General features: G+C 37.9%; 3 protein-coding genes across 18 annotated transcripts; all 3 read left to right on the forward strand.

The window, feature by feature from the left end:
• The first annotated feature begins 322 nt into the window (after window positions 1-322).
• On the forward strand, window positions 323-2,419 carry LOC311086394 (dual specificity protein phosphatase 14). 3 transcript variants are annotated; one of them, XM_084119275.1, is made up of 3 exons: window positions 323-433; window positions 598-661; window positions 1,469-2,419. In XM_084119275.1, the coding sequence occupies exon 3, from the start codon at window positions 1,477-1,479 to the stop codon at window positions 1,984-1,986; it is 510 nt and encodes a 169-aa protein (XP_083975401.1). In that variant the 5' UTR covers window positions 323-433; window positions 598-661; window positions 1,469-1,476; the 3' UTR covers window positions 1,987-2,419. The 3 variants fall into 3 exon arrangements, with proteins under 3 accessions (XP_083975401.1, XP_083975399.1, XP_083975400.1); XM_084119273.1 differs by having other exon boundaries at window positions 325-433; window positions 588-661; window positions 1,469-2,333; XM_084119274.1 differs by lacking the exon at window positions 598-661 and having other exon boundaries at window positions 341-433.
• A 1,379-nt stretch (window positions 2,420-3,798) lies between these two features.
• Window positions 3,799-12,977, forward strand: LOC311086375 (NACHT, LRR and PYD domains-containing protein 1 homolog). Its single transcript, XM_084119226.1, has 13 exons — window positions 3,799-3,925; window positions 4,204-4,240; window positions 5,284-5,532; window positions 5,630-5,671; window positions 6,417-8,121; window positions 9,206-9,289; window positions 9,387-9,554; window positions 9,714-9,782; window positions 9,987-10,133; window positions 10,221-10,379; window positions 11,131-11,253; window positions 12,293-12,412; window positions 12,546-12,977. Exons 2-13 carry the CDS (start codon window positions 4,222-4,224, stop codon window positions 12,574-12,576), a joined length of 2,916 nt encoding a protein of 971 aa, XP_083975352.1. The 5' UTR covers window positions 3,799-3,925; window positions 4,204-4,221; the 3' UTR covers window positions 12,577-12,977.
• Window positions 12,978-13,633: 656 nt separating this feature from the next.
• Window positions 13,634-24,203, forward strand: LOC311086379 (NACHT, LRR and PYD domains-containing protein 1 homolog). Of its 14 annotated transcripts, none has more exons than XM_084119244.1 (12): window positions 13,634-13,716; window positions 13,885-13,913; window positions 14,194-14,337; window positions 14,587-14,631; window positions 14,777-16,478; window positions 16,733-16,816; window positions 16,918-16,986; window positions 20,118-20,378; window positions 20,863-20,949; window positions 21,172-21,212; window positions 21,296-21,422; window positions 24,086-24,203. In XM_084119244.1, exons 2-11 carry the CDS (start codon window positions 13,898-13,900, stop codon window positions 21,376-21,378), a joined length of 2,532 nt encoding a protein of 843 aa, XP_083975370.1. In that variant the 5' UTR covers window positions 13,634-13,716; window positions 13,885-13,897; the 3' UTR covers window positions 21,379-21,422; window positions 24,086-24,203. The 14 variants fall into 14 exon arrangements, 12 of the variants coding, with proteins under 12 accessions (XP_083975370.1, XP_083975371.1, XP_083975368.1 ...); XM_084119245.1 differs by having other exon boundaries at window positions 21,296-21,411; window positions 24,086-24,178; XM_084119242.1 differs by lacking the exon at window positions 24,086-24,203 and adding an exon at window positions 21,695-21,834.
• Window positions 24,204-27,287: the final 3,084 nt, after the last annotated feature.

Below are 27,287 nucleotides of genomic sequence, written 5' to 3' on the forward strand. Positions count from 1 at the left end.
TAGCATTAAAAAATTTTTTTTTTAAATCACATTTGAGTGCTCAGTTAAAACTTGAATTTTGTGTTGCATAGATAGTTTCATTGTCACTTTCCCTGGTAGTGTACGTCTTTTTGATTGTGAGTTTCTTGTGTGAACCCAGTTTGGGCTACCCCAAAATGTAAAAATAGTAGGGGGAAAAGGATAATACAAAAAAGATTGTGTTGCTCTATTTCCTTTTCGGAGCATGACAGTATAAATATAGTTTTGACACAAAATCACTTGGATCTGGAGAGACTGGGTGAGTAAATTGTGTCTCCTGAGTTTTAATTTTTGGATGAACTATCCCTTTAAGTTGAACACCTGCTGTACTAGCATGTGTCCACTGGAGGCTCCTGTCCTGCGCTGCATTACCGTGGCATTGGTGGCAAAGAATGGCGAAGATCGTGCATTTTATGTAAGCAGTATTATTCTATGGGAAATATTTATATGGTAGCAATACCAGGCGTCGTAAGGCTACACAGCTTGTTTTTGGTTTCATTGAAGTTGTTGCGTGCCTGTGGTTCTGTTCTATTTATAACGCTGCTGCAGAGTAAAGCTGCTTGTGTTAGTCTCTAACAGAAACACACCGAAGCCGATAGAAAGACTTGAGTGGAAGGGCTATCACAGTCCTCGAAGCCCTGAGGTAAACTATATGTTTTTCCATGGTTAAAATGATCTGCTGTCACTTATGCACATCAATGCAGGCTATTTGTTGCTCGCTACAGTAGCAGTCTGTTGGATAGTTAATATGATTTTACTGTACTGACAGCAGTGTCCTTCAATGTGGCAGGCTAAAGTGTATATTTCAAGGTTTTTCCTATCTTTTAATGCTAAGGAGCTCCAAATATGATGATCCCCTTGTGAGGGACCACCTTCCTACAATATAAAAAGACAGCTATGTATTTTATAAAAACCCATTTATATGTGAATGTAAACAAAATGATTATGTTCAACATATTTTGTTAATGTCTTGAATGTGCATGTTAACTTTCTTAAAAATCTTCTTTTTTTTCTACAATATCTTTACTTTCTCTTTTAATTTCCATGGATCCTCCAGCACCCCTCGTGGCTCCCTGGGGTCCTGGGACATTTAAAACTTTTAAAGCTTCACTTTTCAAAATCTTTATATTGCATGCATTTGTATGAGCTCATATTTATTTATAGATATGGAATATTGAATGAAAAATTTACTTTTCTTTTTATATTATTGCAAAAAAAGTTACTACGATTAACATTTGTGAAAAATCTGTGAAGTATTTTAAATCATATCATTGCTCGAGTGTTGAATAATAACAATGGTTTGTATGAGAAATATATATGTATTTCAGATTAGTTTTAGAAATATGTAATATTTATATACATTATAAAATATTTCATAAGAGACATGCAAATATATTATTTAATATATAATATTTTGTTTCCCTTTTTATGCATTATTTATCCCTTACAGTCCCAGTGATGATCTCTCAGATCACTCCCACACTGTACCTGAGTGGAGTGCAGGCCCTGAATCAGTCAGCGCTGGACCACAGAGAGGTCACTTTGCTGGTGAACGCCTGCGCTGAATATCCCTGCCCCGAGTATGAGGGGGTGAAATGCATGTGCGTGCCGGTGGAGGACCGTCCTCACGCCCCTCTGGACCAGTACTTTGACAGCGTGGCTGAGCGGATCCAGCAGAACCACACTGGAAGCTCGCTGGTGTTCTGCTCGGCCGGTAGAAGCAGGTCTCCGTCTCTCATCATGGCGTATCTCATGAGGTTTGAGGGAGTCACACTGCTTCAGGCTCATCAGCGGGTTGTGGCTGCACGGCCCTTCATCCGCCCAAACGCGGGGTTCTGGAGGAAACTGCTTCAGTATGAGAGGAAACTGACCCACTGCAACAGCATCAGGATGGTGGCCACCTCGCAGGGCGTCCTACCTGAGGCCATCCAGCTCACACAGGACTCGTCGTACTGCCTTCATCTATAATTCAGGAGAACGTTTTGAACTGGATTTATTTATATGGTGTGTCTGTGTTTAAAACTCTTGATCATGTTTATAACGAATCAAAAGATCATGTATTTTTTAATAACATTTTTGAACATGGTATTATATGTTTCATGGTAATACCATGGTATTCCTTGAAGTACCATCATTTACCATTTATTAATATGGCAATCAATCAGTACCATCTGATACTATAACTGTACAATGGTAAGCACAAAAAAAAAAATGAAGTGGTCATATTTGTGGCTTTCTTATTTTCTGTGCAGATTAGAAGCAGAGCCTCACCGCAGTTACTAAGACTGACTATAATAAAAATGGAGTTAATTTTAACCCTGTAAAGCCTGACATTTGTTTTAATTGAAGAGTTTATTGAACTTTTAGACAGAATATAAAATAAAATCTAAAACAATTTTGCAAATGTGTTTTACGTTTTGTATCATAGATACATCAGGCTTTTATGGCCTATCATAGTGAGAATATGGACAGTAGCCTATAACAGTATCACAGCATATAAATATCAGTTGTCAATTTATATCTCATAATAATATGTCAAAATAAGATGACGTTTAAATCCTTAGTTGTATGATCAAAGCTCTGTAGTTTTAATTATGTATTATATAATTCAATGCAATACTACGATAATCGAGTCTGTTTTAACATTTGATATTTACATTTTAACACGAAAAAACGTATGTACCCACATAGCAACATTGTGCCGGCCCAGATCTGGCCCACATCTGGCACTTGTGGAATGCGGATCTGGCCCACATGCAGCAGAGAATGACGGCCCTTGGGTGGCCCACTCCTGTTTGCCAGATCTGGGCCACAAGCAGGCCATAGCAATGCCACATGTCAGCCAAGGGCAAAGAAATAAACCAGAACTAGACCTTATCTGAGCCACAAAGTCTGTGAATATTAAATATGGAGTCATCTCAGCCTTAATAAGCCTGTTAACAAGCAGAATCACTGAAGGAAAGAAGAGAACAGAAAAAGAGACGAGCAGAAACACAAGAACTACAACTGACTTCAGACACAGCCTTAGATGAAATCCACTGAAGATAAAAGAAGACATTAAATCTGTGAAGATCTCAGCAGAGGAGGATTAAACAACTCCACAAACAGCATCAGCTTCACTTATTACTAACCAGACTGACTTTATTTCTGTCAGACGTCTACAAAAGTTTTATTGAGAATTAACAGAGGTTTAACTCTAATGTGTTTCATTTGAAGTCACCATAACAGTGGTTAGTGCTTCCATTAGTTGGGCTCTTAACTCTTGTTATATCTATTGTCTTTTTTTGGCTGCTATGGCAGTGTGTTTGTTAAACACATTTGCAGCAGCAAAGAATATTTTTTTTAAATCACTTCAAAAAGACCTGTACCACAACCTGAACGTGTACATTTTTAGAATTGCACTAAAATGCCTTTTACTCCAACTATGACTTGGAGGACAAAAAGAATGTAGTAGATTATGTGCGAGTGCAACAGGCTTTTCAGCGAAGATTTGATTATTTTGATCGATTAGAGGCCTTAAAAATTAGTTTATCAAATACGATACAGATTTAGAGTTAATATTATAAGGTAATAAAATTATTAAAACTAAATTCAGTATTTCATGTCTATTTATTTTGCTAGTTAATACATAAATAGTAATAAGAATGATATTGTGAACGCTGTCCAGGGCTGTGTTTCTCTAAAGCATCGTGAGCTAAGTTGATCGTAGAGATGATGGCGAATTCTGGCAATGGTTCTTCAGTGTACGGGGCAAAATATGATGGGCGGGGCTAATAACTCAGACCGGTGAGGTCATGTAACGTTGTGCGTTTTTCGGATATAAAAAGCAGACCGTGACGATAATAAAGTGACTTAAAATGTAACAATTCCGTTCAGGTTGCTTCAAAACGCGTCCCTGAAAAGCCAGGTGAGATTCTCTGTGATTTCGTCGTCGTTTTGTGTAGCCTACGTTTCAAGTGGGTACAGTTCAAAGACCTTCTGTATATGTACAGTTTTGTTTTGTGACTGTATGTTATGTGAAGTTACTTCAATTCTAAAAAAGTGCGTCAAAGTAATTTTTCCACATGCCACTTCCTTTACGGCATAAGGTAATCTTTAACCATGTGTCACAGCTGTCTCCAACAATTGTTGACATTCCGACTAGGTGCATTAGCTTTACCTTTACCTTTGTTTTATTTCCTTGAGGAAAACGTATGAGACACCATGGACCAAGACTCAGAGCGTAAGTATCCTACTATTGCATGGTAAAAGAAGAGAAAGTCATATGCAAAATATTGTCTTCCTTAGACTGATTAAAAGTGAAGTGGTCAAAATAAGTATTTTCTACACTTAAAAATGTTTGAATGTATTTATTCATTTTTGCTGATGCTACTTTAATGTTTTATTTTTTACTTCTGTGGTTCTCAATCAGGGGACAGAATGACTTAAAATTATATATTATTATTAATAATATAATTAATATAACTGTCACAAACTGTCAGTTTAGTTTTCATTTTCATGGACTTTTAGTTTGATTGTCATTATTTCCTGTTGTCTTTGTTCATGTTTTGTGCCACTTGTTTGTTACCATGGATATTCATTTAATCATCACAGCTGTTTGTATTTGAGTTTGTTATCATTTTATACCTAAGTTCCTGTGTTTCCTCAGTTATTGTTTGTGTTATGTGCATGCTGTTATGCCTTGTGGATTATTTGAGTTTGCGTTAATATTAAATACCCTTGCATCGGAACCTTTTAACTCTTCTTCATCTGTGGACTTTTATAGTTGTAACTTGTGACAATAACATTCTTAATACTACCATATATCAGTAATTCATATAAATACTGTAATATAATCATTATTATTTATATATGTTTAATTTATTATTTAATCATATTTAATGTAAATATAAATTATGTAACTTAACTTAATAAAATACAAGCAAAATCAAGATGAATTCCCCCACCCCCTCAAAAAGTATTGTTTTAATTGAAGAACATACAGTTCTTGAAACTTTAGGAACCACAAAATATTGTGGTTAATTAATTTACATCAACACTCCCAGTTTGTGTTAATAATATATTATACTGAAAATTGGAGAGCCTTCAAGTCAAAAAGGTTGAGAACAGCTGATCTGTTTGCAATGGAATTAATGTTTAAGTGTGACTCAAATCAAATGTCCAAATTACTCTTTGATGTTTAAAATATGTATGTTGAATGTCTAAAATGTGCTGTTTTGACTTCCTTTCTTGTGACCAATTATCATTTTATTATCTCTCCACCAGGGGCTAAATTTGTGGATGCCCACTGGGCGACACTTGTCCAGAAAGTAATCATGGTGATGCCGATAGCGGATGAGCTGCGGTCAGCTGGTATGCTGGATTGGGAGCCGTACTGTAAGATCAAAGCAGCAGAAATCAACCAGGAGAAAATGAGAGAGTTTTATGAAGTACTGCACTCTGGAGGAGACAAGGTTAAATCTGCCTTTTATTCTAGTCTGGAAAAGCATGAGCAATATCTGTTTAGAGACTTGGGTAAGAGCACATTTTGGCTATTATACCACATGCATCATCTAGACCTTTGTACTGAGAAATGTTCTGTTAAATGTTACCTGTAAAATACCTTTTATAGGCAGCATTGCTCAAACTGCAGAAGCACTTGTAAATAGCTTAAGTGAGTATTTCATCTTAATTTCCTAACTTCATTTGTTCAATTAAGTTGAATTTGACTTAAATGCTTATGCTTTGGTTGGACACCTCTTTAAATAAAAAAAAAAAATGCAAAGTAAAAGTTGTTTTTGTAAGGATAGTTAAAAAACATGAAAATTCTGTCATTTACTCATCTCTCTATTCCATATAATAGGAATTAATGAGGACTGAGGCTGTAATGCTACAAAATGACAAAAAGCACAAAAAAATTGGTTCGATTGACTTGTCATGAAACCATGCAATAGCTTTTTGTGATAAACAGACAAAGAGACATGCAAAAACCAATGGCGTTTGTGGTCAAATGGAATTGACGCTCTATTTTTGTAGGCCCTACAACCTTAGTAAGCATTTTAAAGCTTCAGAATGGATGATTATGAGTGAATATTGACTTAAATTTTGGTCTGTATCTTTGCCCCATATCTGTATAACTTCAAAACTCTTGGAAAATGATTGCACGGACCATGATGCTTTTTTTGTCATTTTGGGGCTTTACAGCCCCAGTCCCCAATCTCCAGTCACTTTTATTATGGAAAAGAGACAGAAAAAGTAGTTTGAAACCAGATGAGGGTTAGTAAATTGACACAGTTTTCATTTTTGGCTAAAATGCCCTTTTAAATTAAGTTTAAGTATCTGCATTTTATGTTATGCAGCAGTGCTTACAAGCTGATATGTCCATATGTCTAATGAGTTTAACAATGAATTATACACAGAGAAATATAAGAAGTGGATCCAGAAGGAATATGAATATGTGAGTGAGTATAACTCTCTGCCTGGTGAATATGTGCAGTTGTGCGAGCGCTATACACAACCTCTGATCATCACGAGACACAGAGAGAAGAGAGAGCGAGAAGAAGAGATGTGCTCCGTGGGAGAGAGTTTCCAGCAGCTCCTCACCTCCAGGAATAATGCGGACAAGGGCAGTTCGGTCTTGGATGCGCTTTTCAGTGCCGATAATAAAGGAGTCAGTCCTAGTGCTGTCATTCTTCAGGGGAACTCTGGACATGGCAAATCCTTCTCTGCTCAAAAGATCATGCTAGATTGGGCATCAGGAAACCTCAGCAGAGAGGAATTTTATTGTCTTTTTCACTTGAAATGTAAAGAAGTGAACCACATATCTGAAGAGCAGAGTTTGGCAGAGCTTTTGAGCTACAACTCCAATTTAACATCAGACCAGATCTCACAGATCCTGCAGAAGTCACCAGAGAAAGTTCTCATCCTCATTGATGGATTCGATGAGCTCAGGTTTTCATATAGTGACACGTCGAATACGCCAAAACTCAAGCATCTCTCTGAAAAAGCTCCAACCGAGGCTTCTCTGAAGGCCCTTTTGAGGGGCCACATCTTGTCCGAGTCCTTCCTGCTGGTCACCACCAGATCTACTGCTACAAAAATCCTGGGCGGTCTGCTCAAGCACCCTCAGCGCTTCACCGAGATTATTGGCTTCTCCGAGAGGGAGGTGGAGGAGTACTTCCAGAGGTTCTTTCAGGATGATGGACTCTTCAGGAATGCTTTTGACTGTGTGAAGGCAAACGAAACCCTCATCACCGCCTGCTCCATCCCTGTTATCTGCTGGATCATCTGCACGGTTATGCGGGAGAGGGCAAATGCGACAAGCGGACTGGAAACCACCACCTCCATCTACGTTGATTTTGTGTCCACTCTACTGGAGCATCACTGCCAGAGTTTGAGTCAGTCCGTCCCGACCCTGCTGAGGAGTCTGGGTCAGCTGGCAGAGAGAGGGATGCTGGAAAAGCAAGTGGTGTTTGAAGAGAAAAGCGTGCAAGAAATGGTTTCAGGCAGTCCATTCCTGTGCAAGTTCCTCTTTAAGAGAAGAATCCGCCAGGAGACGATGTTCAGTTTCATGCATCTCAGCTTTCAGGAGTTCTTCACCGCTCTGTACTACATCTCACTAAATGAAAGAGAGTTTCTGGATAAACTAACAGAGAGGTTCCACTCTCAAACGCAAAGCTATCTTGCTCTATATTTGGATGAGAAGTTTCCACTGAAGTATGGATGTCCTGAACCTCAGTTCCTGCCTGTGATTCAGTTTCTCTGTGGTCTCTCTAATAAAGAAGTGAGAAGCTCACTCGAAGAGACGCACAATCTGTCTGTCCCTTCCTTTGTACAGGCACAGTTGGAAGAATGGATCCTCCATGTTAGCACACTTGGAGACTACAATTCTTTGCCCTTCATTCTCCACTGTCTCTATGAGCTCCACGAAAAAGAGTTTGTGCAGAAAGCCATGGAAGCTTGGCAAGAGTTAGACATGTCCTGGGATCCACTGAGCAGGACAGACTGCTGGGCGTTGTTGTACTGTCTGGACTGCTGTCCTCACTTCAGAAGCCTGAAGATCAACTTTGCGGCTGAAGAGCTGAAGATGCTTCAGTCTGTATTGTGCAGGACGCCGGAACTAGAGTGAGTGTGCAGATCTAGTGATGAACCAATACAGAACATTTGGGAGATATTGACATCTATCAGTTATTTTTATGTTTTGGAAATTAATATGATTGTTCATTCTATAAATTAATTGTGGTTAGGTTTAAACATGCTAAATGAAACAGAAGCATGAATATCTGATGCTGTATATATTTATGTATACCATATGCTATTTTAATACTATAATAATGAATAAGATATTATTCATTATTTCCAATATGATTTTTGGAAAGATATTTCCAATATGATTTTTAAAATGTATAATACTATTACATTTAATATAAACAATTATATATAATATTATTTAAATATTTGAATTTTTAGTTTTTACTGGAATCTCATTTCTACCTTAGAATGAAAAATTAAAAAGCCAAAGGCTGGAAAACACTACACGACTTTTAAAACACTTGGCATCACACATTGGCTGACTTTGTGAATGGTTACTGAGAAAAAAAAAAGAGCATCATACACCAAACGAATGAGGATCACACACTACCAGACTCAAAAAGTTTGATATCATCTGACTGGATGGATTCATATCTGAAGCTAAAAAATCCCATCAATCACTACATAAACTTCGTGAAACATGTTGACTCTGCCCACAGACATCCACCTTTGCATTACGTGATTTTGAGGGCGGAGCAATGAAGGGAGGGGTGTGTTTGTTTGGGTTGATTTCAAATATCAACAGTGTTTCTAAGAAATCACTTACTGCACCTTTAATTGTGAGAAAGTTAAAAAATGTAAAATTATTAAAAAACTTCAAAACCTTTTTTTTGAGAGATATAAATTATTAGGCCTATATATAGAGAGAGAGATTTTAAGCTGCAATTATGAGTGAAAAAAGTGGCAATTAAAAATGTAATTGTCAGGAAGTCACAAGTTTTAGATATACATTTATGAGAAATACACTTTATTAGCTTTTTTATTTGTTTAGTTTTTGTTTGAGGTGGGCTTCCATAGTTTGTTTGTTTACAAGAAAGAAAGAAAAGAATATTTAAAGAATATTTAAAAATTGCATTGATCAGTGTGTTAAATTATTTTATTGATTTATTCTTTTTAGGTTGACTGTGCAAAACTTTTCAGACACAGATGTCACTAATCTGCTCTCAGCTCTTGGAGAAGGAAAGCAACTGAGAGAACTGAAGTAAAAACCAGTGACTTTTCTGCACAGAACTGCTAATCCTGGTATTGACTGATAAATGTCACATTGTAAGTGATCAGATTATAAATCTCTTTTACAGGCTGAACAGCAGCTGTCTGTCAGATCAAAGTGTGCAGCAGGTTCTTAATGTTCTGCACAAACAGAAGAGTGTGGGTGGACTTCAGTTAGCGGTGAAGAGCATCACAGCTGATACCGCACTCATCCTCACAGACTTCTTGCAGAGCAAAGGGAAATGGGAGGAGATCAGGTATCAGTAACCTCAAGAATTTTCTTTTTTTACATTTGCATACATTAAACTGCACAAGCATTCATAAATGATTGGTCCATCGCCAGTCACACATCTAAAACCCAAATACTTTGCTTTCAAGTTTAGATATTAATGTTGACTTTGTACTCTGATTGGCAGTTTAAGGACCAATGATACAGAGAGTCTCTGCTCGTCTCTCCGGCTCTTCAGCTTTGAAGGAAAGCTTGTGTAAGGATCTCTCCCACACAACCTGGACTCTAAACAATTCCCTTTTGATCTGTTATTATTATTATTTTTGAATCACTAATAAATACAGTTACATGTCATGTTTTTACTGTATGATGTTGTGCAACCTTTTAACTAAGACTTGGACAAATAAACTTGATTATTGATTGAGATATTTGAGGAAATAAATGTGTTTCTTGTTGACAGCTTGAATGTGGTGAGGTGGTGTTCAAGCCCACAGAATGAACCGTCACTGTCGGAAATCATTCTGAAATGTCCACGTTCAGAGGTGTCCAGTATTAATGTCAAGAGCTTCTTACAGGCGTTTCACAGTGTCAACTGTAAAACAGAACAGTATGTTTTCAAAACTACCTTCACCTTGCCTTCATGCTCTTTGTGTATGGAGATTACTCTCTCTCTAAATGTTTCTCTCTGCTTTAGAAGTGCAGATTTTGACAGGCAGGTCGATGCTCTGCTGTCTCAGCTGACATCTGTGTCTGGTTTAAGTGCGATAAATCTTTCCGTTCCCTTCCTGACGGAGACCTGGGCTTCCAGAATCCTCTTCCTGGTCACGTCTTGCACTAAACTGGCTGTAATCAGGTGAGAGTTATTAGCTTTGTCCGTGTCCTTTTAGTTTGTGTGCATTTATATTTTGCAATGTACTTTATATACAAGTCATTCTATGATAACTGTTGCGATCATTGTCCAAACAATTCTACATTTCATAAAAATAAAGATGGCAATTTTTAATGTTAAAAGATCATGAAAATGTGTCCGGATCATGAAAAATTGCCATGATTTTTTTAATAAAAAAAAACAACAACAACTATATTTTACCAATAAACAGGAAAGTATTGGTTTAATTATCCTGATAATAATAACAATAAAAAAATCTTATCAGAAAGAATTCATTATTTTCAGTTTGAAGAGGTTATACAATTTGGCACATTGTTTGAAAACAATTGTGTGTGTAAGCTCTTGTTTTTTGTTGGAATATCAAGTGTGCAATTTCTGCACTACTAGTTTCACCAAAGCAAAGAGCAGGCGCTTTGCCATTGGTTGTCATTGATTCCAGTCAGTGTTGATGTGTCAGGCCAGTCGGAATCCTAAAACAAAACAGACGAATATTGTGACAGCAGCACAGTAATACACTAACTAATACCTGTCTGTGGGGTAATGAATTTTAAAAGCCATTAAGCTCTAAAATACCTGGAAGAATAAAATGTAATTGCTGCAACTTATAAACAATTTCTTTTTACTTTTTCTCAGCAGAGTTGTAACAGTGTAGAATCACGCATTTTTTATATCAACTTTGTCTTATTATTCTCACAGAAATATCTCTGTTTTGTAGTTTCCATGCTGGTTCATGGGGCTCTGATGGTGCCAAGTGGCTCCCTGGTCTTTTAATGGAAGAGGGAATCAAGTTACTGAAGGAATCTGCAAAACGTTCTGAGTGCATTGTGAACATTAGAGGGTTTGTAATTTACATCCTCACATATCTGTTTACTAGTAGTCATATTTTATGTTAAAGGACAAATCCAGTGAAAAATGAACCTGGGGTTAATTAACACATGGTTACCGAGTCGATCGTTCCCTGCGATGCGTTTTCATGAAAATCGAATGTAAAGAGTTTTATCTTTAAAAACAGATTAGCTCATAACACTAGTATATGGGGCACAGAGTAAGTAAAAGTAAATCACTAGTTAATACCACTAACAAGGCTCAAAATAGACAGTACATTACGCGTTTACATGCAGGAGCCATCTTGGAAAACAGTCTCGACTAATCGAGCCACGAACGCCGTGCTACGTTAGATTTCACAAACGTAATTCCTATCAACAAGCTCACTTAGCACGCCGTTCGTGGCTCGATTAGTCGAGACTGTTTTCCAAGATGGCTCCTGCATGTAAACGCGTAATGTACTGTCTTTATAAAGTATCTTCTTATTAAACTGTCTGTACACTTACAAAGTTCTCAATGCTTCGGTTTGCATGCATGTAGGGACCCTCATTATGCTACCGTGTTAGTGTGAGGCTATTTTGAGCCTTGTTAGTGGTATTAACTAGCGATTTACTTTTACTTACTCTGTGCCCCATATACTAGTGTTATGAGCTAATCTGTTTTTAAAGATAAAACTCTTTACATTCGATTTTCATGAAAACGCATCGCAGGGAACGATCGACTCGGTAACCATGTGTTAATTAACCCCAGGTTCATTTTTCACTGGATTTGTCCTTTAATCTACTAGTGTTATAGACAGCTATAGATAAATGTTTGATAAATGTGAAAAATTAAAATATGATGTTTTTTTTAATTGTGAATGAACATATGCATGTTCTCTGATGTTCTTTCACATTTACACTTCTGTGCTCTCACACATTTATGCACCTCAGTCACCTGGCAGCACATATGAGATATGGTAATGTGGTTCCTGGTAATATTTTAATGAAATCCATGTCTTTGGCTGTATTGAATGTGGTAAATGTGTGCTGCTGTTCTGCGTCTCTGTGAAGGTTCAGATGCAGTAAATCCTCTGACCGCTGCACACGTCACACCGAGCAGATCGAGGAGCTCAGCTGCAACCAGAGAGTGACCATTGAGTTCTGTGGAGAGAAATGTACAGAAGACATAAAGTGAGCTCTAATTAGTTAAGAACAATTAAGGGGCTTATATAATGGATTTTATTGTTCTTATTATATTCTGTAAAAAAAACAAAAACACTCTCCAAAGTGCTGCAATATAATTTTCACTCATCTTTCCCTGCAGGTCTAAACTTGTTCTGCCTGATGTAAATTGAAGCTGTCTTTTCTATGAATAAATAACTCCAAGTGTGTCTTCAGACTGGCATCCTTATCTGAAGGTCTTGAGAGCTTTTGATATAGCTAATCAAGTCTAAAGTTACGGAGACAGTGTGTAATAAATTAATTCACTGTAGGAAGTATTGAGATGAGTAGAATGAACTTTAAGAGTTCGACTTTACCTGTCAGTTACTCCTGTCTGTAGATATTATTGTATTTCTTATTTCAAATGTCTCATTACTATTTGAATATATGTTTATGCATTTAGACTTAGGCAAAGACATGGCTGTTCAATTCAAGACCCTTTTACTCTTCAGAAAAAAGGTGAAGCTACAAGCTAGCTTTAATAGTGTAAAAGAAATTGTTATGGTTCGAAATTAATAAACTTTGTCTTGACCACATTCACTGCCTTTAATGGTGCTCCTGTGTTTTGGTTCTAAACAACTGTATTACAACTATATTAACATCTGAATAAGAACTTGTAATACTCAAAAAGAACAAACATCATTTTGCGAACAGAATTAAACGATTCGAGTCACTGTGATGAATCGAAATTAATTTGACTCGCTTTTACTCTGCAAAAAGCATTAAAAGAAAAGGGTATATTGTAGGGTACATGTCTTAATTGTTTTGATTCAGTATATTTTACAGACTGCCATAGTCTGTCCTCTTACGAAAACACATCAAATCAACATGTCGAACTGTTTTTCATGTATGATTTTGACTTATTTCATGTTTGTTGGTCAAGATATTTGACTAGATACAGTTTTCTTTATGATGTTTTATTAACAAAGTTCGGGAAGAGCACGTTCAATTAATTGACAGTTTAGCAGGATCCCTCCACCCCTTCTCCACACTTAGTCCTAACCACGTAAGTTACATACGGGGGGAGTAGTCTGGGTTCGGGCCGAACTCCGAGCTCGCGAGCCCTCCCTCCGGACAGCACGCCAAATACGCATTATTAAACTTTACCCCCTCTAATTGTATGTAAGTGACTGTGGACCTACAGTCTATGGTGTGGACTCGTGAACTGACATCCGCTGAAAATGCCGGAAGCGACTGATCACGGAAACACATAGCGGAAACACCAGTCTGTTTATTCAACTTGCGTCATTCAGACTTTCTACCCCTTGAAAAAGGTAACGTCGCAAAACTTATGCTAACTAATAAACTTGTTCTGATGGAAAGACTAGTTGTTATCACCATGCGTTTATTCTTTTAAGTGTGATATAAAATATCCTTAAAGTTCTGAAAATTCACATTCACTTTCGTATTATTGATTGTGTGTTAACTTAATATTCTTGCAGAGGATGATCTGAAATGGACCCTTTTTACAGTATGTCAACAAGGCATTTTCTAACTATTATTATTATCTCATGGTTTTGGGTTTAATGATTTCATCAGAACTTAAGTTAATATTTCAAGTTTTATTTTTAGTCTGTAAAGTAAAAGTGCTTTTAAAACAAAAAGTTATGTCAAATCTTTCTCTGCTCCGCTGTACACAAAGCTTGTATTGTACCGAATAAGTGTTCATTTCATTCATGATATTTAAGGCTAAAAGCAACAGCATTAATACAGTGTTATTACGGTGTCTAAAATTGTCCCCTGTTATCTAGAGTTTCACAGTAACAAGGACATTTCCACATCTCACTCTGGGCCAAATGTGAGCGCTGCAGCTCAGAGTGGAAGCCATATTACATCACCTGTACTCACTAACAATACAATAACAGGCAATGTCCACATCATACATAATGCACCTGGTAAGAAAATGTGTTGTACATTCATAGATGCTAATAATATAGACTATTATAATTTTTCTGATGATGTATTGAGTATTTTCGTGTGTGTAATCACGTCATGTTCTTAAATGTATTCATTGTACTATTAGAAGAAGGATCTAACAGATACTTGCTAATACAATTATATTAATGCTGTATATGTTTTAGATTTAGCTGTTGACAATTTATAATTTATTGATATTTAAAGAAAGTTTGTCTTATTTTCTGCAGGTTGTACTTTGTATCGCCCACCCTCTGAAGAAACACAAACCTCGGGTAATTGATAAATCTAATTTGTCTTGAATGTTGTTCCTTCCACCTCTGAAATGTCTTACTGTATTAGCATCATAATTTGTTTTAATTATGTTAATTAGTTAAAATTCACTAACCCTTTTTAAAATTGCTTATTTTATGTGTGCAGCATCAAGGTCAGTGATTTTAAACTATAAGAAGCTGATCTGCAGCGAGTATCAGTGTGTGACCGAGTATAACTCACGGCCTGGTGAACATGTGCTGCTGTCTCAGCGCTACACACAACCTCTGATCATTCAGAAACATAGAGATCCAAAAGAGAGAGAAGAAGAGATCTGCTCGAGTGGAGAGAGCTTCCAGCAGGTCCTCAGCTCCAGGAGCAGTGATGACTCCGTCCATCTGAACTCTCTGTTCGACCCAGATAGTCACGGGATCAGTCCTAGTGCTGTTATACTGCAGGGAAATTCTGGGAACGGGAAATCCTTCACTGTGCAGAAGATCATGATGGACTGGGCATCTGGTGACCTCTACAAAGGGCGGTTTGATATTGTGTTCCACTTAAAGTGTAAAGAAATAAACTGCATTCCTGGCAAAAAGAGTTTGGTGGAGATCTTGAGCTACAGCTGCAGTTTAACATCAGATCAGATCTCACAGGTACTACAGCATTCACCAGAGAAGGTGCTTTTCATCATTGATGGATTTGATGAGCTGAGACTCACACAGGACATTTATGGCATGTCACCAAACACTGATCCGCTTCAGAAAGCCCCACCTGAGGTCGTTCTCTGTGATCTGCTGAGGGGTCGAATCCTGCCAGAGTCCTTCCTGCTGGTCACCTCCAGATCTACAGCTACAGACACACTGAGTAAACTGCTCAAAGGACCTCAGCGTTTCTCTGAGATTATGGGCTTCTCTGAGAAGGGGGTAGAGGAGTACTTCCAGAAGTTTTTTCAGAATGAGGAGCTTTTCGTGAAGGCTTATACATTTGTAAAGACAAATGAAACTCTCATCACCGCCTGTTCCATCCCTGTCGTCTGCTGGATCATCTGCACAACTATCAAGGAACGATTCAAAAGTGGTGCCGATGTAACAAGTGGACTGGAAACCACCACCTCCATCTACGCTGACTTTGTGTCCACTCTACTGGAGCATCACTGCCAGGGTTTGAGTCAGTCCATCCCGACCCTGCTGAGGAGTCTGGGTCAGCTGGCAGAGAGAGGGATGCTGGAACAGCAAGTCCTGTTGGATGAGAAAACTGTTTATAAAACAGTTTCAGACCCTGATGGCAATCCATTCCTGTGCAAGTTCCTGTGTAAGAGAAGAATCCACCAGGAGACGATGTTCAGTTTCATGCATCTCAGCTTTCAGGAGTTCTTCACCGCTCTGTACTATGTCCTTCTGGGTGAAAAAGAGTTCCAGAGGAAATGTACACAGCTATTTTCCAGTGATAACTTATATATCTGTCGTCCTCCACGCTTTTCAGCTGTGATGCAATTTGCATTTGGTCTGCTGAATAAGGATGTGAGACGCACACTTGAGAAACACGGTCTCTTTGTTCATCCAAAAACAAAGGCTCATCTAAAAGAATGGATTTTGGAAGAGCTTCAAAATTATGACTTGTATTCGTGTAAAGTGTTTTTTTACCTTCACTGTCTCTATGAACTTCATGAAGAGGACTTTGTGAAAGAAGCTATGGAAGCCTTGAATAAAATTAATGCATATTATGCAGTCATAAGAAGAACAGACTGCTGGGCGCTGCTGTACTGCTCTCAGTGCTGTCAGTGCATGGAAGATCTGTATATTGACACCAGATTAACTTCTGAAAAGTTGCTTATGATTCTGCCAGTTCTCCACAAGTTTAAGGAAGTACAGTAAGTGCTTTGTTCCAAAACAGATACTCAGTGGATCTAATTAATATCTATCTAATTCATTCTATTTTTATATACCATCACTAATTGGTTTACTTTTATTTCTTGCTTGTGGATTTATTATTCTATAATTTAAATGTGTCTGTTTACAGATACGTATTCCATACATTTTACAAATGTGTCATTATGTTTTTATTGTTTGTTATTGCAAGATGATTATAAGTCTGTACATTCATCTTCTGGATTTGATTTTGAAGCTTGACTGTTGAAGTTTCATCAGACTCTGAAACTATTGATCTGATGTGTGCTCTCACAAGAGGACAGACCCTGAGCTCTCATTGGTAATGTCTCAAAATACATTTTATACATTTCATGTGTTTTATATACATGAGCTATCATCCTTCGTTGTGCTTTTTTTTTTCTTCTGTCATTTGATTCACAGCTTTGATGTCTTCAACCCATTTACAAGATTTCTATCAATTGATCTGTCAATCAGTAAAGAGCTCTCCAGGTGAAGAAAAAGTGATTTTTTTTTCCTGTTCATCAAATAGCCGTTTCTCATGATAACCAGAAAAGTTATGTGACGATTATATTTTGGATAACCAGTTATATCATCACCTTGTTCAATAACCACAACAGCTTTTAATCTACCAGTACATGTGTACGTCAAGTCAAGTCACCTTCGTTTTCCTCTTTATACAAGAAAGATTGTTTTAAAGCAGCTTTACAGTGATAACAGGTACATTTTAAAATGCGTATAAGCCTTTTCCTGGCAAACATCTGACATTTATCTGGCCTGTTCTCTTACGAGAGGTTCTCTCGTATTGCACAAGTTGCTTACGCTACGGGTAAAGTTGTCTTTTCTCGAGATCTGAAGCCAAAAATTATCCTTAATTTTGTATTTATTGTCAACGCAGTGCGGCAGCCAGCAGACCATAGCAGGCTGTATAAGCGTGCTCATTGGCTGACCTGCGGCAACTGCAGCAGCCTATCGGTGAGCGCGTGACGTCATGTCCAATGAGGGCGCTTCGTGCCCTTCAAGCGTCACAGCCCGCCAGAATGGCTGTGGCTAGCGTGTATAAAGGAAGGGCTCACAGGCTGGAATTCAGATTTTCATGTCTTCAGCGAAGCCCTACGCATCGCTGGATCTTGAGAGAGCCGCTGCCGTCGAATCTAGCGACCAGCAAGCCAAGGAAGCGTCTGAGGAGTGACGGCGTAGAGCGGGCAGTGAGTAGGTGTGGGCACAGGGTTGTGGGCACATGACCTACATCTAACACTCGAGCGGCTTTTGTCCGCTTTATGAGAGTGGGCTCTGTGAGAGATATGGGGGTTATAGTGCTTGTGTGCAGGGGTGAACACAGAAACGTGGGCACATTTTCTACACTTAAAACACATGCAAATTTTTGAAATTTCTCTGGGTCGCCGTGACAACGGCGGTTGTATGCAGGCGAGCGGGTTGTATTACCGGCCCGTTGGCTGCGAAATACACATCTGCAGTAGCCGTGACTACGGGGACTGACAGAGCGGGAAACTTTGACGGTGGTCCGGCCGCGGCGGGACTTAACCGTCTTTTCCTCCTTTGATCTGCTAGGAGGACTTCGCGGGCTCGGGTTTCAGCGTGATTTTAGGCTGGGGTCCCCGCGGGGGAGGCGGCCTGTTGCGGCTGGTCGAGCGCGATCTAGGGCGGCCGCCCTGTCGTCGCTGCGAAGATGGAGGCTGAGCTGGACGCTGGGTGGAGCTTCGCGCAGGCTGGTCCCGAGGACGGCGTGCGGCTGAGCTCGAGCGTCGAGGCAGGAAAAGATTCATAGCCTGCGTGGTCTTTTGTACTTCCGAGAAGCGGTCGACGATCCCGTGGGGGAGAGCGGATCGTTAAGGAAAACAGCCCGCTCAGACTCCCTCATGTCGGCGAGCGTCAACCAGAGGTGCCTCTCTGTGACGGTCAGCGAAGACATGCACCTTCCTAGAGCCTGGGCAGCGGATTTTGTGGCGCGAAGGGAGAGATCCGTCGTGTTGCACAGATCCGTGATGGAAATAGGATCCGAGCCTTTCTCGTCCAGCTCACGGAGGAGATTGGCTTGGAGGATCTGATCAGATTCGCCCGAGAGACTGGTTTATTTCCCTCGATCTGAAAGACGCTTACTTTCAGATTCAGATAAGGTATTATCTGAATCTGAAAGTAAGCGTCTTTCAGATCGAGGGAAATAAACCAGTCTCTCGGGCGAATCTGATCAGATCCTCCAAGCCAATCTCCTCACAGGCCATTCTTGAGATTCGCTTTCGACGGTCAGGTATATCAGTACACCGTCCTGCCGTTCGGCCTGTCTTTGGCACCCCGTACATTCACGAAGAGCATGGACACGGCTCTCGCTCCCCTGAGAGGTCAGGGCATGCGGATATTGAACTATTTGGACGATTGGCTGATTCTAGCACAGTCAGAGGAATAACTTATCTCTCACAGAACAGTGCTTCTCAGCCACCTGGAAAGCCTGGGTCTCACGGTCAATTGGACCAAGAGCGGAGGCGGAGCCGCTCTGTTCTTTTCCCCGCTATGCGCCTGTGCACTTGTGCTGGCCCGCGTTGCTGGCCACCTATTCTCCACACAGCTGCGCTAAGGGTTGATACTCTCTATATATAGACCGGCGGAGCCGCTCTTTATTCTCCCTATTATGTGCTTATGTACTGTGCTGGCCCACGCTGCTGGCCGCCTTTCCCCACACGTTATACATAGACCGGCAGAGCCGCTCTGTATTCCTATGAAGTGCTTATTACATGTGCTGGCCCGCGTTGCTGGCCGCCTGTTCCAGTATGTTGTGTTCCCCGGGCTTCCCCTGGGACTCATGCAGTCGATGCTCGGCGCGCACGGCGTTGACAAGGGGTTCCCGTAGCGTAAGCAACTTACGCAATACGAGAGAACCTCTCGTAAGAGAACGTACTCGGTTACCTAACGTAACCTCGGTTCTCTCTAGAAGAGGGAACGAGTATTGCGTAACCTGCCGTGTCGCGCCACGAGCTTATTCGCTTCAGTCTATGAAAACCAGAATTCCAGCCTGTGAGCCCTTCCTTTATACACGCTAGCCACACCCATTCTGGCGGGCTGTGACGCGTGAAGGGCGCGAAGGACGTGACGTCACGCGGGGCTCACCGATAGGCTGCTGCAGTTGCCGCAGGTCAGCCAATGAGCACGCTTATACAGCCTGCTATGGTCTGCTGGCTGCCGCACTGCGTTGACAATAAATACAAAATTAAGGATAATTTTTGGCTTCAGATCTCGAGAAAAGACAACTTTACCCGTAGCGTAAGCAACTTACGCAATACTCGTTCCCTCTTCTAGAGAGAACCGAGGTTACGTTTGGTAACCGAGTACGTTTTTTCTGCACAATCTAATACATTCAGAATTATGATGGTAATAATGCAGCTAAATTGGTGACCCAAAACAGATCAAACAGTAAAGTATCACACTTCCAGCTTCTTTGATTAATGCTGACGATGCAAATAATGACTGGTGCACAACAGACCATCAGTTGATCATCATAATAAATAAATAAATCACAGAAAGTTATTCTAAGAAAGGACTTGTTGGTTTACAGACACAACAACAACAACATTGATACCATTCTGTTTTTTTTTTGTTTTTTTGTATAGCATCTACATGCATCATCCACGGTGTGAAGACCTAGGAGCATATTTGATATCACTCAGGCTCACCTTTCCAAAAGCAGGTCTAATCGACTGGACCAAACTTTCTCAGACAATACACAGAAGAGATTCAAATGCATGGTTGTCTTTTCTCTGTTCTTTCTCTAAACTGAAAAAGATTGAAATGACAGTGGACTGTCTAAGTAAGATGTGGTCTGTTTGGACCCTCCAAATCATCCAGAACTGCTCCAGTCTAACAGAACTCACGTAAGAAAAAGATATGAAATCACCTTCTGTCTTGTTTCTATTTGAATTTGTCTGTTATTAGGAACTGTAGACCATATTTAAAGGGATAGTACATCCAAAAATGAAAAAATCTGTTATTTATTTTACTCGCTCTCATGTTGTGCCAAACCTGCATTTTTTTCTTCTTCTGAGGAACACAAAAGAAGTCATTTTAAAGAATGGTGGTGTCCCAAACAGTTTAGAATGCCACTGACTTCCATTGCATGAACAAAAAATACAATGGAATTTAATGTGAATGAAACCGTTTTCTTACCAACCTTGTTCAAATGATCTTTGTGTTCTGTAGAAGAGTCAGTCATAGAGGTTTGGAATGACGCGGCCCTCATCCATTTAAATCTCTATGGAATTGTTCAAATGAATGTGTGAAAAACAAAGTATAAAGTATGGAATTATCAGTCCCTAAAAACTAAATCATTTTATCTGTGTAATGTGTATCCATATCTAGGGTAAATGCTGACTTTTTACCGGAGGAAGGAATCGAGATCTTGCAGAGCTCACTCACAAGATCCGCCTGTATTGTGACAGTTCAGGGGTTTGTATTGGTTTATTATCATACATTTTGCATCAGTAAATGTCTTTTCCGTGCAATTTCATGGAGACTAGAGCTTTCAACCTTTAAAAAGGACACCATAAAACACCATAAAAGTATGACTTATGCATATTCCATGTTTTCCACATAATACCTTTTTGTGAGAAAAACTAAAAGTTTGAGAATTGCTATTCATAGATTTATTTTTCTTTACATTATCCCTAGATCTCCTGGTTCATTAGCAATCAATAACAACTTACATTTTGGTCTGTTTCTCACACAAATAATTGTTACAGCAGATTGTCAGGTTGTTAAAGACTCTGTAGTGATGCTGTGCTTTCTGATGAAGGTTCATGTGCAATAAACAGTCTCAAAAATGCACATATGAGGACCGCAGACTTCGCTGCAACCAGAAGGTGCAGATTCATCTGAATTCCCAGAGCTTTTCTATGGAGACGTTGTAAAGTAAGTTTAAAGTAAGTTAAAGACGAAGTAAGTTATGACTAATATTAAAAACTAAGAATGCACCAGTAATGAGATGCACCAATGATGAGAACTATAATATGAGCATTTTATTTTATGATTTATACAATTCCATATGAATATTGTATATTAAATGTACACGTTTTCAGTGCAATAGTATATGATCATTGTGTGCAGTGTGGATCTTAACATACTGGTCGGCTTTGTATATAGACATATTTCAACATGATTTATCATGTTTTATCTCTTGTCTCTCTCCATTAAGGCCCTTGTTTTGTAGGAGAAACTGCTATAGCAGCATCTTTACCTAGAGCTGTGAGTGGGAATAAAGACGTCAACCAAATATATCTAAAATCTTTTAGATGCATGTAATAGTAATAGTCATGTGTCAATTTATTGGTATATTGTGTTTCACAATACATATTGTTTCAAAGCAGGTTTACAGAGTTTTACGATGTTGATGCTTAATTGTCCAATTAACCTTTTAGAGCTGAATAATAGTATAGTTTAATTTGCTTTATAGTATATATCGTGTAACCACGTGAGAGTGTATGTATGCAGAATTTTTTTTATATAGTATATGGAGTTTTAATTTACACGGAGACATGGAGAATTATGAATCTGTAAGGTTTTGTACAATTTATAATAATTTGGAGTATTGACAAGCCTATTTACTAGTATTTGATGATGTTTATCACTGCCACAGATAGGTGACAGGTTTTAAGATTTTGGTCATATTTTAGGGACTTCACTGTTGGTTCCTTTTAGAAGAGTCATATTAGAATCTGGAAGTTATGTGTTTTGATTTTACAGAACTGAGACTTAAAAACAAACTAATAAAACATGAAAACGAAATCTCTGTCTCTGTATCTGAATTTACATCGATCATGAATTAAAGGAAGGAGGTCCCACACCCAGAAACAATTCACACAAAAATGTCTAATCTCGTTCTGTCCATGTTCATATGTACAAATACAGTACCAGTCAAAAGTTTGGAAACGTTACTATTTTTAATGTTTTTGAAAGAAGTCTCTTATGCTCATCAAGCCTGCAGTTAAAAAAAAACAACAAAAAAAACAGTAATATTATGAAATATTATTACAATTTAAAATAATGGTTCTCTTTTTTAATATACTTTAAAATGTAATTTATTTTTGTGATGCAAAGCTGAATTTTCATCAGCAAGTACTCCAGTCTTTGGTGTCTTATGATCCTTCAGAAATCATTCTAATATGCTGATTTATGATCAATGTTGGAAACAGTTGTGCTGCTTAATATTTTTTTTATAACCTTTTTTCAGGATTATTTGATGAATAAAAAGTTAAAAAGAACTGTATTTATTTAGAATAGAAATCTTTTGTAACAATATACACTACCGTTCAAAAGTTTGGGAACAATAACAATTTTTTTTAAAAGAAATTAGTTCTTTAATTCAACAAGGATGCGTTAAATTGATAAAAGGTGATGGTAACGATTTATATTGTTAGAAATGTTTTTATTTTGAATAAATGCTGTTTTTATGAATAAATGCTGTTAACGTTTTACTCATCAATGAATCCTGAAAAAAGTATTCCAAAAAAATATATTCAACAGCACAACTGTTTCCATCATTGATAATAACTGAGTATCAAATCATCATATTAGAATGATTTCTGAAGGATTATAAGACACCAAAGACTGGAGTACTTGCTGATGAAAATTCAGCTTTGCATCACAAAAATAAATTACATTTTAAAATATATTAAAAAAGAGAACCATTATTTTAAATTGTAACAGTATTTCATAATATTACTGTTTGTTTTTTGTTTGTTTGTTTTTTAACTGCAGGCTTGATGAGCATAAGAGACTTCTTTCAAAAACATTAAAAATAGTAATGTTTCAAAACTTTTGACTGGTACTGTACATGCATATCTCTGCAGCAGCTTGTTTTCTCACTCAGCAGCATGTGTGTATGTGGTTGTAGTGTTTATTTAAACTTTGCAAATGAAAAGTTGCTTTATATACTGTATGTATAGCAATAGTCTCTTTCAGCTGTTGCCCAACTCTGCTCCAAACTCAAGATCTAGAGCCGCTGGGAAAAGCTGTGGCATTGGCTGTACAGCCTAAACTATCTGGAAAATATGTTTGTTTGGAGGAGGGCTCTGCACTTTTCTCATGTCTTGTCTCCTGCTTTGTTGGGGGGGTTATTAGCAGATCTATTCTGCCAAGACCAAATACTTTAAAGGGATAATTCACCCAAAAATTAAAATTCTGTCATCATTTCCTCACCCTCAAGTTGTTCCAAACCTGTATGAATTTATTTCTTCTGCTGAACACAAAAGAAGATATTTTGAAGAATATGTGTAACCAAAGAGTTGTTGGGCCCCATAGATTTCCATAGAATGAAAAAGAAAATACTATGGAAGTCATTGGGGTCAATGCTTGGTTACCGACATTGTTCAAAATATCTTCTTTTGTGTTCAGCAGAAGAAATAAATTCATACATGGCTGGAACAACATAATTTTCATTTAAATAGTCAAAAAAACGAGGTTGAATGTCAAGACCAAGATGTTGGTTGACAGGCTGACAATAACCAGTTAGATTTTATGATACAGTCTAGCTGTCATTTTAATTGATACCAATTCTGTTTGTGTGTGTTCGTTTGTGTGTGTGTAGTATCTGGATAATATCAGAGTCAAGACCCACCGCCACCTTTGAAATCACTCAACCTCAACTTTCCACACTCAGAGCTAATTAACATTGACTGGATAAAACTTTTTCAGACATTTCATGACATTAAACTTAATTTTAGTAACTCGTATTACTGATATATTTGAAGAGTCTTAGAATCTGTAATCTAATAAAACATGAAAATGTCTCATGGATTCAACCAAAAATTAAAATGGCCCTTTTACACATCTTTATGTTGTTCCAAAACCTGTGACTCTCCTTTGATTAAGGCTAATGTAATTAATAAAGACTTGACAATCATATTTTCCCTGTATTGAATTCTACATAAAACTGCATGTGTCATGAAGAGAAAGAGCTGTAATTGTTCATAGAAAATCTGAAATAAATAAAAATGACAGACAGAATTGTGCTGGTCAAACACTTAATGCCCTGGGTTTATTAAACATTTTTTGTCATATAAGTTTGTTTTTTTTATTCATTCTTCCAGGTGGGACTAAAAAACACCTCAAAGATAGATGATGCCATTGGAACGGGCATTCAGATTGTGGTACATACAAACAACAACTACGAGTAGCCTTGTGAGGTACCGTCCTCTTCACAGAAGAGAGCTCATGCTGGCCCCACAGGAAGGGTGCCACCATGAAGTCTTACAGGAAACAAAACGTCCCTTTTTTGTTCGTTTTCCTTATTTTCATATAAAGTGGAATGATGATGATGATAAAGAAACATACTGAGATGTCACTGTAGTCCTCTCCCTTATGAACTACTGTTACACACCAATAACAGACAGGGGACGTACAATCAGTCATCAAAAACAGAGGTAATAAAAATAAACCCATTTTTTAAGTTTCACAAACCCCAAATGAAAAAGGGTCTCTCAGATTCCAGAAAAAAAAAAAAAAGACTCAGAAAACATACAAAAGCATCATAGATTAAAAATAAATAAATTAACAAAAAAATAGTGCTTGAGTGGAGTGGGAGCAGCCACATGAGAGAGAGAGAGAGAGAGAGAGACAGATGAACCCCTGCTGCTTTTCCAACAAGAGATGTTCACATACAATGGCTTTACCTACACACACACACACAGAAACCCAGGAGGTTACAGTGTAGTAAAAAAATTAAGAATTTAAAGGGGGGAAAAAACAAAAATAAACAAAACAAAACTGTAAACACCTCACAATAAATAGATAAAACAGCAGGTTTTGCACCATGCATGTGACACATACATTCAGATACAGTCTCACAAACACTTGAACATTCACAATCTCCGACACACACGCACAAACTGCACACACGCTACAAAAATCGCAGTTTTTTTTAACCTTTCAAAAGTATGAGTAAAAGAGAATACACTCAGCTCATATACATTCTTTCTGCTTGGCTTTTGGAGCCCTAATAATTTATGGGTTATTTATGAAAACACTGGCTGAATGGACATTATTGCACTTGGACATTATTACTCGGCTACTCGATAGTACAGTTGAGTATTCCAGCAAGCCGTGTGTTAATGTGGTGTGTATTCTTCTCATTTTAGCCCCTGTGCCCATTTGGGCTGAAGGTCGAGACAGAACCAAACCAAAGCTGGACTGTAACCTACTGGCCTATATGACCGACTTCATACTAACAACTACTGGCATGGATGCTGCATCACCTGTTATTGAACAAAAGAATTTTCATCCCCCATGAGGAGACTCCATGTCTTCATCTCTTGTGAGTGGATATCATTTAAAACATTCTTAAAAGAACAGCTCATTTCTTCTGAATTTATAGTATTTATTGTTGTTGTTAAGTAATGTTGTTGTAATCCTGTTAATGTATGTACAGTATAAATTGCAAACATGCTTGTGTTGGACTCGTGTTTACAGGTTATAGACATTTTAGAGGAGGTAGATGCTGTGTATTTAAAGGGGCTTTAAGTCATGTTTATTCGTACAATGTTGTTTTTGTATATAAATCATTATTTCAGTGGAACAAATTGCTATTTTTTTATTTGTAAATTAGCAACTGATTTTTTAACCATTGCACAGCACCACTTTATCACCAATAATTTTGTATGACTTTGTAGTTTATTGTTTTATGTCACATGTGAGAATGCAAGTTTACATTTTCTTTCAGATTGTGTCATTTCTGTAATAAAGTCTGTATCATAGAATGGTAACTTCTTTCTGTTGTTATTTTGTAACTAAATGGCTTAAATGTAATTCAAGATAATTTAGTAAAACCATGTTTACACTGTTGTAATACAACCAATTTATGGTATGTGATCCATGGTTTTAAAACCATGGTTACTACAGTCATGGTTACTATGGTTTTGCTGTAGTATTACTACATTATAACTGTAGTAGAACCATGGAATCAAAACCATGGTTTTTAAAAATACCAAAAACCATGGTTACTACAGTCATGGAAAACTACAATTTTACTATAGTATTACTACAATATAACTGTAGTGAAACCATATCAAAACCATGATTCGCACCAAAATACCACGGTTACTCCAGTCATAGGTAACTACAGTTCTCCATGGTTAAAAGGATCTGCTGTCACTTATGCACATCAATGCAGGCTATTTGTTGCTCGCTACAGTAGCAGTCTGTTGGATAGTTAATATGATTTTACTGTACTGACAGCAGTGTCCTTCAATGTGGCAGGCTATAATGTATAGTTCAAGTTTTTTCCTATCTTTTAATGCTAAGGAGCTCCAAATATGACGATCCCCTTGTGAGAGACCACCTTCCTAAAATATAAAGACAGCTATATATTTTATAAAAACCCATTTATATGTGATTATGTAAACAAAATGATTATGTTCAACATATTTTGTTAATGTCTTGAATGTGCATGTTAACTTTCTTAAAAATCTTTTCTCCTTTTTTTCTTCTTCTTCTTTTTTTACAAAATCTTCACTTTCTTTTTTAATTTCCATGTATCCTCCAGCACCCCTCGTGGCCCCCTGGGGTCCTGGGACACTTTTCAAAATCTTTATATTGCATGCATTTGTTTGAGTTCATATTTATTTATAGATATGGAATATTGAATGAAAAATGTACTTTTCTTTTTATATTATTGCAAAAAAAGTTACTATGATTAACATTTGTGAAAAACCTGATGTAACGGTCACCAGCTGGAGTGCCCTTGATAACCACCAGAGGGCACTCCACACCATTTCACACCTCTCCTATTATCA

This window comes from Abramis brama (genome assembly GCF_963993115.1).
Source record: "Abramis brama genome assembly, chromosome: 7".
Taxonomy (NCBI): Eukaryota; Metazoa; Chordata; class Actinopteri; order Cypriniformes; family Leuciscidae; genus Abramis; species Abramis brama.